The 15,000-nt window shown below is 45.9% G+C and overlaps 2 protein-coding genes across 5 annotated transcripts in view; both read left to right on the forward strand.

The window, feature by feature from the left end:
• rfx5 (regulatory factor X, 5) overlaps positions 1-6,472 on the forward strand; it is an 11,008-nt gene extending 4,536 nt beyond the window's left edge. For all 4 annotated transcript variants that reach the window (XM_005946102.3, XM_005946099.3, XM_005946100.3 and 1 more), the window contains exons 9-11: positions 1,024-1,106; positions 1,188-1,319; positions 1,463-6,472. In XM_005946102.3, the coding sequence (XP_005946164.1) occupies positions 1,024-1,106; positions 1,188-1,319; positions 1,463-2,524 (1,277 nt within the window). In that variant the 3' untranslated portion in view covers positions 2,525-6,472. The remainder of the gene's footprint in view (positions 1-1,023; positions 1,107-1,187; positions 1,320-1,462) is intronic.
• A 7,186-nt stretch (positions 6,473-13,658) lies between these two features.
• Positions 13,659-15,000, forward strand: part of LOC102298190 (phosphatidylinositol 4-kinase beta) — a 17,039-nt gene continuing 15,697 nt past the window's right edge. The window contains exon 1 of the mRNA XM_005946097.3: positions 13,659-13,913. The gene's annotated coding sequence lies outside the window, so the exon portion shown is untranslated. The remainder of the gene's footprint in view (positions 13,914-15,000) is intronic.

The following is a 15,000-nucleotide window of genomic DNA, read 5'->3' on the forward strand; positions in this document are numbered from 1 at the left end:
GTGTGTTTCTGTGTGTGTGTGTGTGTGTCTGTGTGTGTTTCTGTGTGTGTGTGTGTGTGTGTGTTTGTGTGTGTGTGTTTCTGTGTGTGTGTGTTTGTGTGTTGTGTGTGTGTTTATGTGTGTGTTTCTGTGTGTGTGTGTGTGTGTGTGTGTGTGTTCTGTGTGTGTGTGTGTGTGTGTGTGTGTGTGTCTGTGTGTGTTTCTGTGTGTGTGTGTTGTGTGTCTCTGTGTGTGTTGTGTGTGTGTGTGTGTGTGTGTGTCTGTGTGGTGTTGTGTGTGTGTGTGTGTGTGTGTGTCTGTGTGTTAGTGTGTTGTGTCTTTGTGTGTGTGTGTCTGTGTGTCTGTGTGTGTGTGTTTCTGTGTGTGTGTGTGTTTGTTGTGTGTGTGTGTGTTTTGTGTGTGTGTGTGTTTGTGTGTTTCTGTGTGTGTGTGTTTCTGTGTGTGTGTGTGTGTGTTTATGTGTGTGTGTGTGTGTGTGTGTGTGTGTGTGTGTTCTGTGTGTGTGTGTCTGTGTGTGTCTGTGTGTGTGTGTGTGTGTCTGTGTGTGTGTGTGTGTGTGTGTGTGTCTGTGTGTGTGTCTGTGTGTGTGTTGTGTGTGTGTGTTTGTGTTTCTGTGTGTGTGTGTGTGTGTGTGTGTGTGTGTGTGTTTTTGTGTGTGTGTGTTTGTGTGTGTGTGTGTGTGTGTGTGTGTGTGTGTGTGTGCCTCGTGTGTGTCTCTGTGTGTGTGTGTGTGTGTGTGTGTGTGTGTGTTAGTGTGTGTGTGTGTGTGTGTGTGTTTCTGTGTGTCTGTGTGTGTTTCTGTGTCTGTGTCTGTGTTTCTGTGTGTGTCTGTTGTGTGTCTGTGTGTCTGTGTGTGTGTGTGGACCTACCTACTATATATCTCTCTCCCCCCCACCTTACTGCCAGAGTCCCTCGGGTTACCTGTCCAGTCCCCCACCAACACTCTCTGACATACAGAGAAACCTTCACATAATGATGATGGTGTTTGTCAGCACGTCACTGACTGCGCTGTTTTCTGTGCAGGCGGTCCAGCTAAAACCCACAAAGTCATCAAGAAGACTCCTTTGGCGTCCAGAGCTGATGGTGATGGCGCTCCTGATCAGAAGGTTAATTTCACAGCAGGTAGTGATGTCACTGATCCATGTATCACACTGCCAATTTCTTCCTGTCTGTCTCTCCTTCCACAGAAGGATCTCGGAGACTCTTTCTCCTCTTCCTCGCTGAAATCGCAATCAGGAGACAAATCGGCTTTGTCTGGAAAACCTTCCTCCCTAGATGCTTCGCCTCCCTCCAGCTCTTCCTCATCTCTACGTCCTGCGGTAAGTGAGGTGAACGAAAGCTGCTGGTGTTCATAGACTCAGCAAAATACAGAAATCACAGGTACAGTCAGGATGGCGTGTTTATGTTTGTTTGTTTCAGTCAGACCAATCGGTGACCTCCGTCCATCTCTCATTGTCCGCAGGTTGAAGCATTCATCAAGCAGTTACCCAGAATCCTCCCTCGCAGCTCCATCCCAGATAAGACACTCACCGTCCGCTCCTCTCCACCCTCACTAGCTCCCAAAGACGCCTCTGGTGTAGGGGAGGTGTCTGGACATGGAGGCCCCACTGCCACCACCGCCACGAGTGGTGGCGGGGTGAAGGTGATCGCGATGGCGACGCTGCCGCAGCAGCAGGGCGGCACCTTTCCTGTGATGATTCTGCCTCAGAGCTGTCTGTCCTACGAAAGGGAGAAGGTTGCCCCGCCTCCTCCCCCTCAGCAGCAGCATGCCCCCTCAGCCCCCACCTCTGTGGTCCAGAGGGTTCGAGGTGGAGCAGCCAAGCGTCCCCTGGAGGTGGTGGTGTCCAGTGGCAGTGCCATCGGTAGTAGCACCACTACCAACACGACGCCCGTGAAACGGAAACGAGGACGACCGAGAAAACCTCGCCCCGAGGACTCCCTGCCAGCCCCGCCCACTACTCTTCCTCCTCCACCCCTACCACCTGCGCCACCCCCTCCTCCTTCCATCATCAGCTCTGTGACGGGTGGCGTCATCCAGAAAGCCTCCTCGTCGTCCGCCTCCTCACAGCCCGTGCTGGAGCTGGTGATCCAGGAACCGCCCGGCATGGTTCTGGGTGCAGTGGAGCACCGTGGCGTGGTGGTGCAGTGCCCTCCAGAGGTGGACCGCCACAGTAAGCCGCTGCTGCTGCTCCAGAGCCCGGGAAACCAGAGCTGGGAGCTGGCGGCGTCAGGGCGCACCCAGATGGTGGAAGTCATCCAGAAAGCTCCAAGACCGAGCAACAACAACAGCGCCACCACGCCGCCCACCGCACACCTGCCAGCGCCTCCCCTCCCACTGCCCACGCTGCACGAGGAGCAAGGCGAGGTGGAGATCACGCTGACGCCGGTGCAGCCGCACGTAAGCCTGCCGCCACCACCTCCTCCTTCCACCTCCTCTGCTGGCTCCGCCTCTCCCGCCACAGTGATGAAGAATGTGGAAGAGGAAGCAGAGAGCAGCACATCCTCACAGAGGGAGGGGCACTAACCCTGTTACCTCACTCGCTACAAAGCCTCGCCCGTCTGACGTCTTCTTCCTCATTGGTGGAGATCCCAGATTGGCTGCGTCAGACAGCCAGTCAGGGGCATACATGAAACCAGAACACTCACATCTCGCGGCCACACTTCCTCCGAACATTTGTTGGTCTGCTGCTTCGCTTCACCTTAAAACGTGCAGAGGAGGAGGCGGGGTTTGGTACTTACGGGTCAGAGCCTTGTAAAGGTTCTGTGTGTTAAACCTGAGAAACCACCTCTGTAATGAGCTCAGCCTCTGCTCCCCTGTAGGCCGTCGCCTCCAGGAGGTGCCGTTTGGGGAGCAGAGGCTCCGCCCCCTGTTCTGAACAGCCTTGTGTTTTTATCGTGTTGGTTTGTGATTTTTTTTTTAAATGTGCCCCCCAAAAAGAAGCCGTTTGATCTAAACGTTTGAACGCGACTTTATTTATTAGTTCAGCTTCTTTGATTGCATTTAAATGATTAATAGTAGGTCACAGACTCTAAAGTGCTCGTGTCTGTTTCCGTCAGGGCCAGATGACCTCACAGCAGACCTGCTTTCATGTGTTCTTTGTCAAGTAGCAACCACATTTGTTTAACTAGAAAGTACTTTGTGTGAACTGTGCTGGAAACCTTCACCACCCGGCGACGATTTACTGAAAGTGATTTTTTACTTCAGCAGGTTATTTATGGTGAAAAATTGCCCCTCCTCCGGCAGCCACGTTGTTGTTTTCATGTTAATGACGTGGATGTAGACCCCCCCGCTAGAGAGCACAGCAGCGGCACGATATCTGGCCCTTACGGATCGAACGGCTGGTTTGAAGCTTGAGCTCAGGCACAAGGAGCAAAGCACAAGTCGCCCTCCACCAACGCTCGCATGCAGTACGAAGAATTTACCCACTCAGAGCCCGTTAGATGCCATGCACCCTTTGCACTAACCAACTCCCTGCGAGCGCCACCACAGCTCTGTCCCGATCAGCAGTGTGACACGACCACGTCGAGACGCTGATGTTAATAAAAATAAAATGATAAATAACCCAAAACAAAGGTTTCGGCCACAGGAAGTGCCCTAAACTTGTAACAGGAAGTGGTTCCTGCTCTTCTTCTGTGGTTCCTTCAGGAGGACTCTGGAAGTGTCACATTGCTGAGCGATTGTTCTTCACTTCTGTCAGACCGCTTCTCGCTCCCCGCGGGCGTCGTCTTCATCATTGGTGCTACAAACCTGCAAGGCGCGGCACTGCCGCCGTCCTCGCCATCTTCATCCTGTGATCTCAGACTTGTAAAAACCCCGTTTGTCAGTACTCGCGTCTGGAGGTGTGAATGTGGCGTGTTCAAGTGTGTGTCCTCACTTCCCTCTGTCCTCTGACAATGAGAGCTGCGGGTCAGTTAACGGGACGTCGAAAATCATGACTGTTAATTCACACGTGTTGCATGATGGGAAGGTGCACACGGCAGCACTGCACTAAGCGCCAGCATGTAAATATGACTGCATGGTGTAAACTCAGCCGACTGGCACGTCTCGGCGTCCTGTTAACTGCCGCGCCTCGGCCCTGACTGACTCCAGCGTTGCACTGTGTAAAGAGTCCGTGTGTGTTACCAGTTTGTTGTTATATGCATTGAGAGACTACGTCACAGGTATTTATGAGTAATGTTTTGCTTTGTGGTTGCACCTGACGAGAGGCCGGCCGCACTATGGCCGTTTCAGTTTTAAGTGTTGAACAGTATGAATAAAGAGGAAAACACGAGTGTTTTATGAGAGCTGAAGTAATCACACAGAGTAGTTACATTTCATGGTTTGTAGAAGTAAAGACGTCTCTCTAAAGGCCTCAGTTTACTTCAGACGAAGTTTGTACGATAAACTGTGTCTGACGGCAGCCGCAGGCGAGTCATCTGACCTGGACTGTGGTTACAGCAGTCCACCCGCTTCCAATCGCATCACGTTTGTCAGAGAGCTGTAGGACTGATGCTGAGTTACTCCGGGAGCGTCTGACTCTGGAGGGTTTTCTGACGAAACGTCGGACCTCTTGGGACCTGTTTGTGCTGATCTGGGACCTCAATGGGAATTTTATCCAGGACTGAGAAGGCTTGCTGGTCCTGAACTGGTCCCTGTTGCTTTAAGGCTTTCTTTGAGGTGGACTGAGGCCTAGATGCTTCCAGAAAGAAAAACAAAAAACCCTCGGTGGGCAAAGTTGCTGCTGAGTTGACCGACGAGTCGGTCTGCTGCCAGGCACCGTTGACTCTGTCCTCATCACTTTATTGCAGACCTGATGTTAAAGTCAAATGTTGCTTTTGGGAATCAAAAAGTTCTGACTGAAACCCAAAGAGATTGTTCCCTGTGCAGGAGCTACTGGGCAAACTGGGAAACCTGACAAAGATGCAAAAAGAGCTGAAGTTGGGACTAACAGCGCGAGTAACTGAGCAGAGCTGACATGTGGTTCAGAACGCGAGTCTAAGAGTCGGTTTCCAAAGGCGTTCAGATAAACGGTCGTGATTGTGAGAGAGCCAATCAGGGGGAGAGAAAGTCGAGGGGTAAAGAGGTGGACCTGAGCTGCTTCACACCTGCTCTACCAAACGAGCAGGTGTGAAGCAGCATGACGAAGCCTGAGACACAAACCCCAGAAACTTTGGTTCATCTGAATAAGTGAACCTGCTTCATCTTTGATGATCCCTGAAGGGCAGAAGGACTCCAGGATAACCCAGTTAAAAGCAGCTCTGGCCCAGTCTGGCCCGGCACTGGGAGCCTGGGTTTGCAGCTGTCTGTGGGAGGTGTTCACTGTGGAGCCGCAGTGCTCGAACAAACTAAACCAGAAACGGGTCAGATAATCAAAGATTAAACGATCGGGATCCGGGTAGCAGGGCGTCAACTCCAAGGGGCCAGACTGACGACACGGCGCCTTCTGATGTCACTTCCTGTCTTGTTTATATGTGCTGTACATGTGTAGAGCGGCTCCCCTGCGAGCCCTCTGAGATGTGAACAGCTGATTGTTACTGACCCTCACCGGGTCAGAGACCTTCACTGACGAAACGTGACGAGATGACGAGGCACTGTTGGGAGCGAGCCCTGGCGGTCCCGTGGGGGCCGGGTTTTTGTCTGTAGCTGTGACCAGCGGCGTTGACGTTTCCTGTTGTTTTCCTTCTGCCTCGTGCTTTGTCGGTTGTTGAGCTTGTTGATGTGCAGATTTTCTTCTTCCTGGTGTTGCTGTGAGAAACGCCATCAATTTTCTGCATGTGTTCCCGTGGCTGCTGGTCTCTCTTTTGGATGTTTGTTTCTCCGTAACTCCGCCCTCTCTCCTTTCTGTTGCTTTTTTGTTTTGCACTTTACTTCGGGAGCGGTGGAGGATGAACCCTCCCGTTCAGCAGTGTGACGCAGCTTCGCTTGTGTTTGTTTGTTGTGAAGAGAAAGTGAAGCGTGATGAGGACAGAAGCCAGAACTTTAATGTGAATCTATTTTCCTACGTGACGCAATAAAGACGTGACGTTAACTTACTCTCCGGTCTCCGCCTTTCATTTCAGCAGGTATTAAATCACTTCCTGATGACTAATCGGATCTTTGGAAAATGCCGTCAGCATTCCCGAGGGTCCCTCACTGCTCACGGGATCTGAGGGTCACAAGAGGACTTGGGGGTCACAAAAACTGAATCCTCTGGGACAAACTTTGAATTGAATGATCCTGTGAGTTTGATTTGTTTCTAGTTTGAGTCTGAAATCAGATTCTTTTTTGTTAAAATGTTATAATTTAGTTTAAAACAGACCTGAAGTATTTCAAATGGAGCAATGGGTTTAAAAGATGATTTCTTTAAATGTCTTCTTTCTCTTCTCACTTATTTCATGTTCTTTGTAAAGCTGCTGATGGAGATCGAAAACAATCAGTGAAAACACAAAAGAGGAGCTTGATTTTCTGCCTGTGTGACAATCGCAGACATAAGAATAAAAAGCTTTAATTGCTGTTGTTCACAGTGAAATTGTGGGTGGTCCACACCAACTGTGCAGGAATAGAATATAAAGGGGCTCAGAGTAGAGCAGCTGCTGCTCCACATCGAAAGGAGCCAGTTTAGGTGGTTCAGGCATCTGACAAGGATGCCCCCTGGGCGCCTCCTGGGTGAGGTGTTCCAGGCATGTCCCACCGGGAGGAGGCCCCGGGGCAGACCCAGGACACGCTGGAGAGATTATATCTCTCAGCTGGCCTGGGAACGCCTTGGTGTTCCCCCGGATAAGCTGGAGGAGATGGCTGGGGAGAGGGAGGACTGGGCTTCTCTGCTTGGGCTGCTGCCCCCACGACCCGGCCCCGGATAATCGGAAGAAGATGCATGGATGGATGGTAAGACAGTCATTCTTCTGTCAACGAGGAGTGCGGATCGGCAGCACAAACAGTGTTTTCATCTGATCCAATTTATCTTTCTAAATAGTGGGTGTTTGTGGGTGTATGGAGCAGGGGACATCGTCTGTCCTCGCCTTTCTGTGACAGTCACCGCACACAACTGTTGAAGCATACAGACTTCAGTTGTTTCAATGAGAGCCAATCAAGAAGCTGACCTGTTAAAGTGGACATGAAACACTACAGGATAAACATGACAGTACAAAATACAAAACTAATATAAATTTACACAAGAATGATAATATTTCTGAGGCAGTGAGAGGTTATTATTGCACATTGCTCAGTGGTTTGCCATCAGTCTGACTGTCAGAGGAAAGAAGTTATTGAAAAGATTGTTCTGTGAGGGATGATGTGGGACGTCTTTACTTACACTGCCGGTCAAAAGTTTGGACACATCTTGTTTTTCCTGTTTTTATTACTTTCTGCACTGTAGATTCAAACTGAAGAAGTTAAATACATATGACACAAGGATACGTGGAATTATGTAACAAAGAAAAAGATGATAACTCCAGATATGTTGTATTTTAGACTCCTGTAAGTATCCACCCTTTGCCTTGATGACACACTGTAAACCCTTGGCTTTGTCTCAGTGAGCTTCATGATGTAGTCACCTGAGATGGTTTCACTTCACAGGTGTGCCTGTCAGGGTTTGTATGTGGAGTTTCTTGCAGCAGTCCGGTTGGTGCACAGCTGACAGCCCTATTTGAGAACAGTTAGACTTCATGTTATGGCAAGAACCAATCAACTAAGAGAAACGACAGTCCATCATTACTTTAAGAACTGAAGGTCAGTCTGTAAAAATGCTAAAAATGGCTTGTATTTGTACAGCGCTTTACTAGTCCCTAAGGACCCCAAAGCGCTTTACACAACCTGTCATCCACCCATTCACACACATTCACACACTGGTGATGGCAGCTACATTGTAGCCACAGCCACCCTGGGGCGCACTGACAGACGCGAGGCCGGCAACCTTCCGATTACAAGGCGACCTCCCAACTCTTGAGCCACGATCGCCCCTTTGAATGTGTCCCAAAAGTGCAGTTGCACAAAACATCAAGCACTACGAAGAAACTGTCTCACATGAGGACGCCCCAGGAAAGGAAGACCAAGAGTCCCTCTGCTGCTGAGGATACGTTCATCTGAGTTACCAGCCTCAGAAATCACAAATTAACAGCAGCTCAGTTTAGAGCCCAGATTAACCCCACCCAGAGCTCCTTTATTTCTTGCTAGTACACGGGGTTCTGCCCGGCCCGAGAGCCGTCGCCAGTCCCCTTCAAGACCTTCCCCAAACCGCAGCACTATCACACTTCCTCATCCATCCTTACCAAGGAAGTGGTCCCTGCTAGTGAAATACAATTTATTAATCAAAGGTGAGCGGCGATAACTGACTACATGTGTATACTGTGTCATGATTGGACAGACATGGATGTAAACCACACTGAAGTGAAGTAACCACAAGGCACTGATTCTAACGTAAAGGTACTCTGGATATTATCAAATGTGCAAAGATTGTTAAATGTTACATTTTTTGTTTGTCAGGTGTCCTGTTTGAAGGAAACACTGGACTGCATGTGTGCACATGAACACAAGGAAGTAGAAATCCTCAGACTTGAAAGATTGTTCGTTTATTGGCTGTTTGGTCATTTTATGACAAGATGGATGCGGTTGTTATATTTCAATATAGTTTCTGAGTTGAGGAGGATAAAAGAACATTTAACATTAAATGTACGGATGCTGTGCACTAAGCAAAGCTTCATTTAAAAAGTTTTCTCCTACCAAACCAGCCATTTGGCTGGAAGGCGGGTTTTAAAGGTAGAAAGGTAGAAGCTGCTCTCGGGGGACTCTAAGTGTTAAATACGGACAGTCGCTTTTTGGCAGAACACCGGGTGTCCCGAGCCACGCAGTGAACGATTGGAAAGCTGACATCACGTCCACAGGAAACAAGTCTCCACGTCCCTCACTTACACGGGGGCTTCACTTTTCCTCACTGCTAAATGAAGTAATGTAGTCAGTCAGGTGATGTGAGGAAGCTGTTTTCCCTGCAGACGTGCTGATGGTCGTGTCTGTGCTGGGCTGTGAACTGTCTGGATGTCTTTGGGAGCGCGTTCGGTAAATCAGTTCGTGTCGGTCCGGTGACCACCTGCTCCGTTACCGCTAACAGCTGGACTTTCCCGTTTGAGTGCAGCTCGCTGAACCACAGTGACATCCGTTTAATAATTCATCTCACGGAGGTGGATAAACCGATCAACGTGGTCTCATATTAATACATAGTTAATGCTATAATATTAATATTATAATGATTAGAATTCACTGATGGACTCTCATAATCAAGCAGCTGCGACAGATGTTTAGGGTCTGCAGATGTTCCATCAAGTTCACCCGCAGACCCACTTTCTGCTCCGTGCTGTTCCGCTGCCAGCCTGCTGGGGGCGCTCTGAGCGCGCATTCAGTGGGTGTGTTTACAATGTAGGGCTGTGTCCCAATTAAGAGACTGCACGCTTGAAGTACGCGCACTACGCGTACTACGTACGGTGCGTACTATAAGTACGAGAAGTGCGGAAGTGAGAGGCTTGTGAAATGGGACGGTATACGCTTCGTCGCGCTGTTCAGGTTGCCTAGCAACCATGATACTAACCGCGAGACACGTTACATACAGCTTTGTTTGACAGAAATGAAGGAGAAAAATGTTTTGTTGGTCATTCATTTTTGTCATGACATCACTTTGATTAGTTGAGTATCTGAGGCTGAGACCACAGGACTGTAAAACATGATTGTTGGGCTTCATTTCTGTGCTGAACAGTCATTTAAGATTAGTTAGTAAATAACAATTAGTTAATGTTGTTCATGAGACTAAAGTCATCTCACTGTGGTAATGTAAATATAATATGGCCAATATTATAGTATTGTCAGATTATTATGATATATATATATACATATATATAACACACATCACACACACACACACACACACACATCACACACACATATATATATATATTATATATATATATATAGTATACATATTATATATATATATATACAATAATATACATATATATATATATAATAAACATATATATATATATATATATATATATTTAATACATATACATATATAATATATAATATATTATATATATATACAATACATAAATAATATATATAACATATATATATATATATATATATATATATATATATATATATATATATATACATATATATATACTATATATATATATATATATATATATACATATATATATATATATATACATATATATATTATATATAATATATACATATATACTATATATATAACATATATATATACATATATATACATATATAAATATAATATATATATATATATATAATATATATATATAATATAACATATATATATACATATATATATATATATATATATATACTATATATACATATATATATATACTATATATATACTATATATATACATATATATATATATATACATATATATATATACATATTATAATATATATATATAATATCATATATATATATATATATATACATATATATATATATACTATATAATATATATACATATATATATATATATATATATACAATATAAATATATATATATTTATATTATATATATATATATAATAATATATATACACATATATATATAACACATATACATATATCACTGACTTTCAGCTTGTTGTGTTTGTGGATATATGACTGACTTTAATTATTAAACATTCGCACATAAATAAGTGACGTCATATTCAGTACTTTTGACAGTTCACTCTTCGGCCGCTCCATCTTATTAGGGAAATTCCACATACATAAATGTAAATTTCAAAACTCAACCCCATCATTTAATTTGTTTTTGATTGAAATTGAATATTACTTAAACTCTCTTAAATTAACTTCCAATAAAAAAGGTTTATCATTGATTGAAATTCATTCAGAAATGTTTAACGAATGAGCTGTCACAACTTTCAAGTACAAAGTTGTTATGAAGTCTGTCACATTCCCCCCTTTTTTCTTCTTATTTCATTGTGCTGTATATTGTTACTCTTATTTGCCTTGTATGTCTACTGTACAAACTGAACTGGAATGACTGACTGTTCGCTTTATGGTTTCAATAAAGTTTGGGGAAAAAAAACAACCTCTTCAGCCGCTCCCTTCTGCCGTATTTTGCGGCAAAATTATCCACACCCACCGTCGCGCTATGAATTGTGGGATATATGGGACCACGAAGCGTGCACCGGACCACGCTTGATATTTGGGGAAATCGACGGTGCATTTGGAGTATGCGTTTGAAGCACACTTCGAATTGGGACAGCCGTCGTCGCGTGGCGGTGACGTAACGCACTTAAAATGCGTACTTCAAGCGTGCAGTCTCTTAATTGGGACACAGCCTAAGTACCTGAGGCTTTGGGCTTTTGTGTGGGAGGACAGGAAGGAAATAGTTTTGGACCAACCGGAAACAGAACCAAAACAGAACACCTACTTGCAGAAATGACGCTGGTCTAGCTTCAAAATAAAAGCTTCTTGAGCCTGACCCCACCTAAGGGGCAGGAGCTGCTTATTGTCACGTATAGCTGCTGTCTTTACAGATCCTGATAAGTATCACCGCTATGAAGGCTCAGAATAATCTCAGAGTCAAAAACGTGAGTTATTACTATTTATCACAGAGCATAAAATGTGGTAAATAAACATGAGTACAGAGGAAAGTGGTGACAGGACGATAGCTGAATTTTAGCTTTTATGAAATCAGAAGTGAAACTTGTTTCAAAACTGTTTGACGTGAGAGAGAAAAATAAGCTCGAGGACAAACGAATGTTGAAAGAAATGAGTCAGAAACGCAGCTAAATGCAAACTCGCACATTTAATAACCCCTTTAAAATAAGTAACATTTGATTTATATAGCACCTTTCTAGACAAAAGCTCACACACACAGAGATAACCAGGTATAAAATAAAAACAGGCAAAAAGTTAACAAAATGCAAATTTCAAAAATAAAATGAATAATTTTGAAGACAGATCAGTGACTACAAATGGGGTCAGAATTCATCATATAAAGGTCATGTAAACAAAATGAACATTTTTATATGATGAATTCTGAACCCATTTGTAGTCACTGATCTGTCTTCAAAATTATTCATTTTATTTTTGAAATCCTTTACTGCATAAATGATAAAAATTAAATAAGACAATATTACAAAGTTACAAAATATTAGAAGTAACTCCCATAAATACAAATAGCTCACCTATAAATGTCCAGAATATTACAGATAAATACTCTAAGCTGTAAAACTTTGTTATTTTCTCTGTAAAGGACAAACTACAGGCTGTAACTGCTGCTCTGTGTGCTCTGCATTAGATGGAGGAGTCGTACACAAATATCCACAGGCAGGGATGAGTTCCCGTGTCGTTCAGTCAGTGGCGGTCCTAGCCTGTTTGGCGCCCCGGGCGAACACTCCCACTGGCACTGTATGTGGAGATGACATTAAAGTTTACTTTGACTTCAGCAGCGAGCACATGCACCAAGGGCTCACGCGCTCACTTTATAGAATTTCGAAAAAACATCGGTGCAAATTATAAGTCTGTATCATGATGTCTGGTGTTTTCATGTTTGTTGTTTTGTTTTTATTTTATGAGTTGGTTATTAGATGCTGCTCCAGCCAGCCAGAGACTCCCCCGCGGCCCCGCCCTCTCCTCCCTGTGCTGCCGGTGCACCTCGCAAACAGAGGGCGCGCTTACTCCCAGCACAAGGGTGATAGAAAACCGACCGGTGCCTGTGCCATTCCCAATATGCGCTGGCTGATGTCGGGGCAGCATGAGTACGAGCAATTTTTTTTGCCGGTGCCCGTGATGCCGCCCCAGGCAACCGCTCGTATCAAAAACCGCTACTGCGTTCAGTGGTGCACTATAGGTAATCTCATTGGCCATGGAGTGGATGGGATCCAGCATCGTCCTTATCTTGGACAACATCCGCCTTTCCGACAGCACTAAGGGAGTCCAGCTCCAACCCCAAAGCATTACTGACCTTACAGATCAGTTTATTGAGTCTGCTGGCATCTGCGAGCCTCAGCCTGCTGTCCCAGCATGCAACAGCATAGAGAATAGCACTGACCACAACAGACTCATGAAGGAGCTCAGAGCCCTTCCTGTAGAGGGCAGTGGTGTTTTTAACCCAGTCCAGTTTGTTATCAGTGTGTACTCTGAGGTCCTCCACAACGTCCACATCGACCCCTGGACTGAAACAAGAACATGTGTTTGAGTGTTTCATGTTACTCTGTCACGGGGTATTTCTAACACAGACACACAGGTAATAACCGTTGCTTCTACATGTTTTACCGGAGGGAATAAAATCCAACATTAAAGTGAGAAAAGTGTCCCGGTAACTCCACACCGTGAGGACTGGTTGGTGACGGCCCACAGCTCGAAGGTGTGACCGACTGCATGTGCTCCGTTTGTACACAAAGACTCATTCGAGTCGTCCCCTCAAAGATGCTTATGATAATGTAGTGATTTTGAGTTTCGTGTTGCTAAATCCAGTGGAAAAGTATAAAAGTATAACTTAATTCATCCAATGTTGGCAAAGCGACGAGTTTCCTTGACCAAAACAAACCATCCATGCGCCCCTCCCCGCTCGCCACCCCCAACACACCGTCCCCGTGTTGTCCTACTGTCAGTGGCCCGGATGTCTTCAGCTGGTTTTTATTTTTTCCTCTACGTGCTTTTATTGTGTAAAGACCACCGGAAGCTCCGACAGTTATGTACAGCCTCTGTCTTTACGGATGTTGCGTCACCGCAGTTTTAAAGCAAGCCGAGTCGAGCCAGGCCACAAACCCAGAGCAGATGGACCGACCCTAAAATCCTGGACTAAGCGCGGCACCGGGACCCGGATCAAAGAACCGGACCGTACCGGGACAGCCCGGGGCGGAGCGGACTGAAGTTCGATTCTCGGAGCTTTGAAGGGGGCTGAAAGCGCCTCGGTACCCGGGTAGGTGCTGCTGACCTCGGTTCGTTTTTTCCGCCTCGGCCTCTCTGTTATTGTTCGGGTTTGCTAGCTGTTAGCAGGTTCGGCAGGCCCGGGTTAGACTCCGGGCTTAAGCTGCCTCCTCCGGTTTGTTTTCATCAGAAGGGAGCGGCTCTCCTCCTCCTCTTCTTCACAGTTTGAGTTGTGCATCAGAGGCCCGATTAATCGATCCGAACCAAACAGAGTCTTTAATGTGCGCCGAGAGCGTGCGTGACGTGTCAGCAGTAACAGGGTGTTATTTAAGTACCCGTGACATGCAGTACTGTGAGTACAGGCCACAGTACCGAGTAGCAGTACCCCTCAGGGCTTTCATCAGTGACTGAGATCACATCAATGCAGGGAAATTAAAAAATGCACATAAGAACAGCAACACATCTAACAGAAGAACAAAGTAATGTGCGTGAGTGTAGGACAGACTGAACAGCTGATCGCCTACATGTGAAAATGAACCTGACAGCTGGCTGACAAACACGTCTGACATGATTCCTGCAGCTTCGCCTCCTCAGCTCTGCTCTCCTTTCACTCTTCACGTGGTCCGTTTAGTCCCACGCTGCTCCGCACCGCCAGCAACCCACACAGTGGGCCACGCGTTCGGTCACTCCTCGCTCTGCTCCGGCCCAGAATCACATCTGTTTTCAATTCAGTTTGAATCACAACAGTTTGTCTCGAGGTGCTTCACACACTGAGGAAAAGCCCTGCATTAATACAAAGAAAGGGGCGGGGCATGTGACACGACAGGGTGAACAGAGCCAGTCTGTAATAATAACTAATGATTTAAAGCATCTTTGGTCTACCTGCTGTACCCTGTACAGGTACGTCCCCAAGGGGGGCACTGGCTACCCTCCAATATTGAACAGTGTTACAGGATATTTAAAGAGTGGGTCTGCCCATTGGTGGAGCGGGGGTGGGGGTGGCCTAAGCCCGGGTTGTTTTTTCAGAAGCCCGGGGTCTTTAGGAGTGTAATTTTTTTTTCATAGTTGGATGCCTGACTGACAACTGTATAAAACAAAAACTACACACAATATTCGAAGCACATAGCGCACACTGTGGG

Source organism: Haplochromis burtoni, unplaced genomic scaffold (assembly GCF_018398535.1).
Source record: "Haplochromis burtoni strain Fernald_Lab_line unplaced genomic scaffold, NCSU_Asbu1 Contig_472, whole genome shotgun sequence".
Lineage (NCBI taxonomy): Eukaryota > Metazoa > Chordata > Actinopteri > Cichliformes > Cichlidae > Haplochromis > Haplochromis burtoni.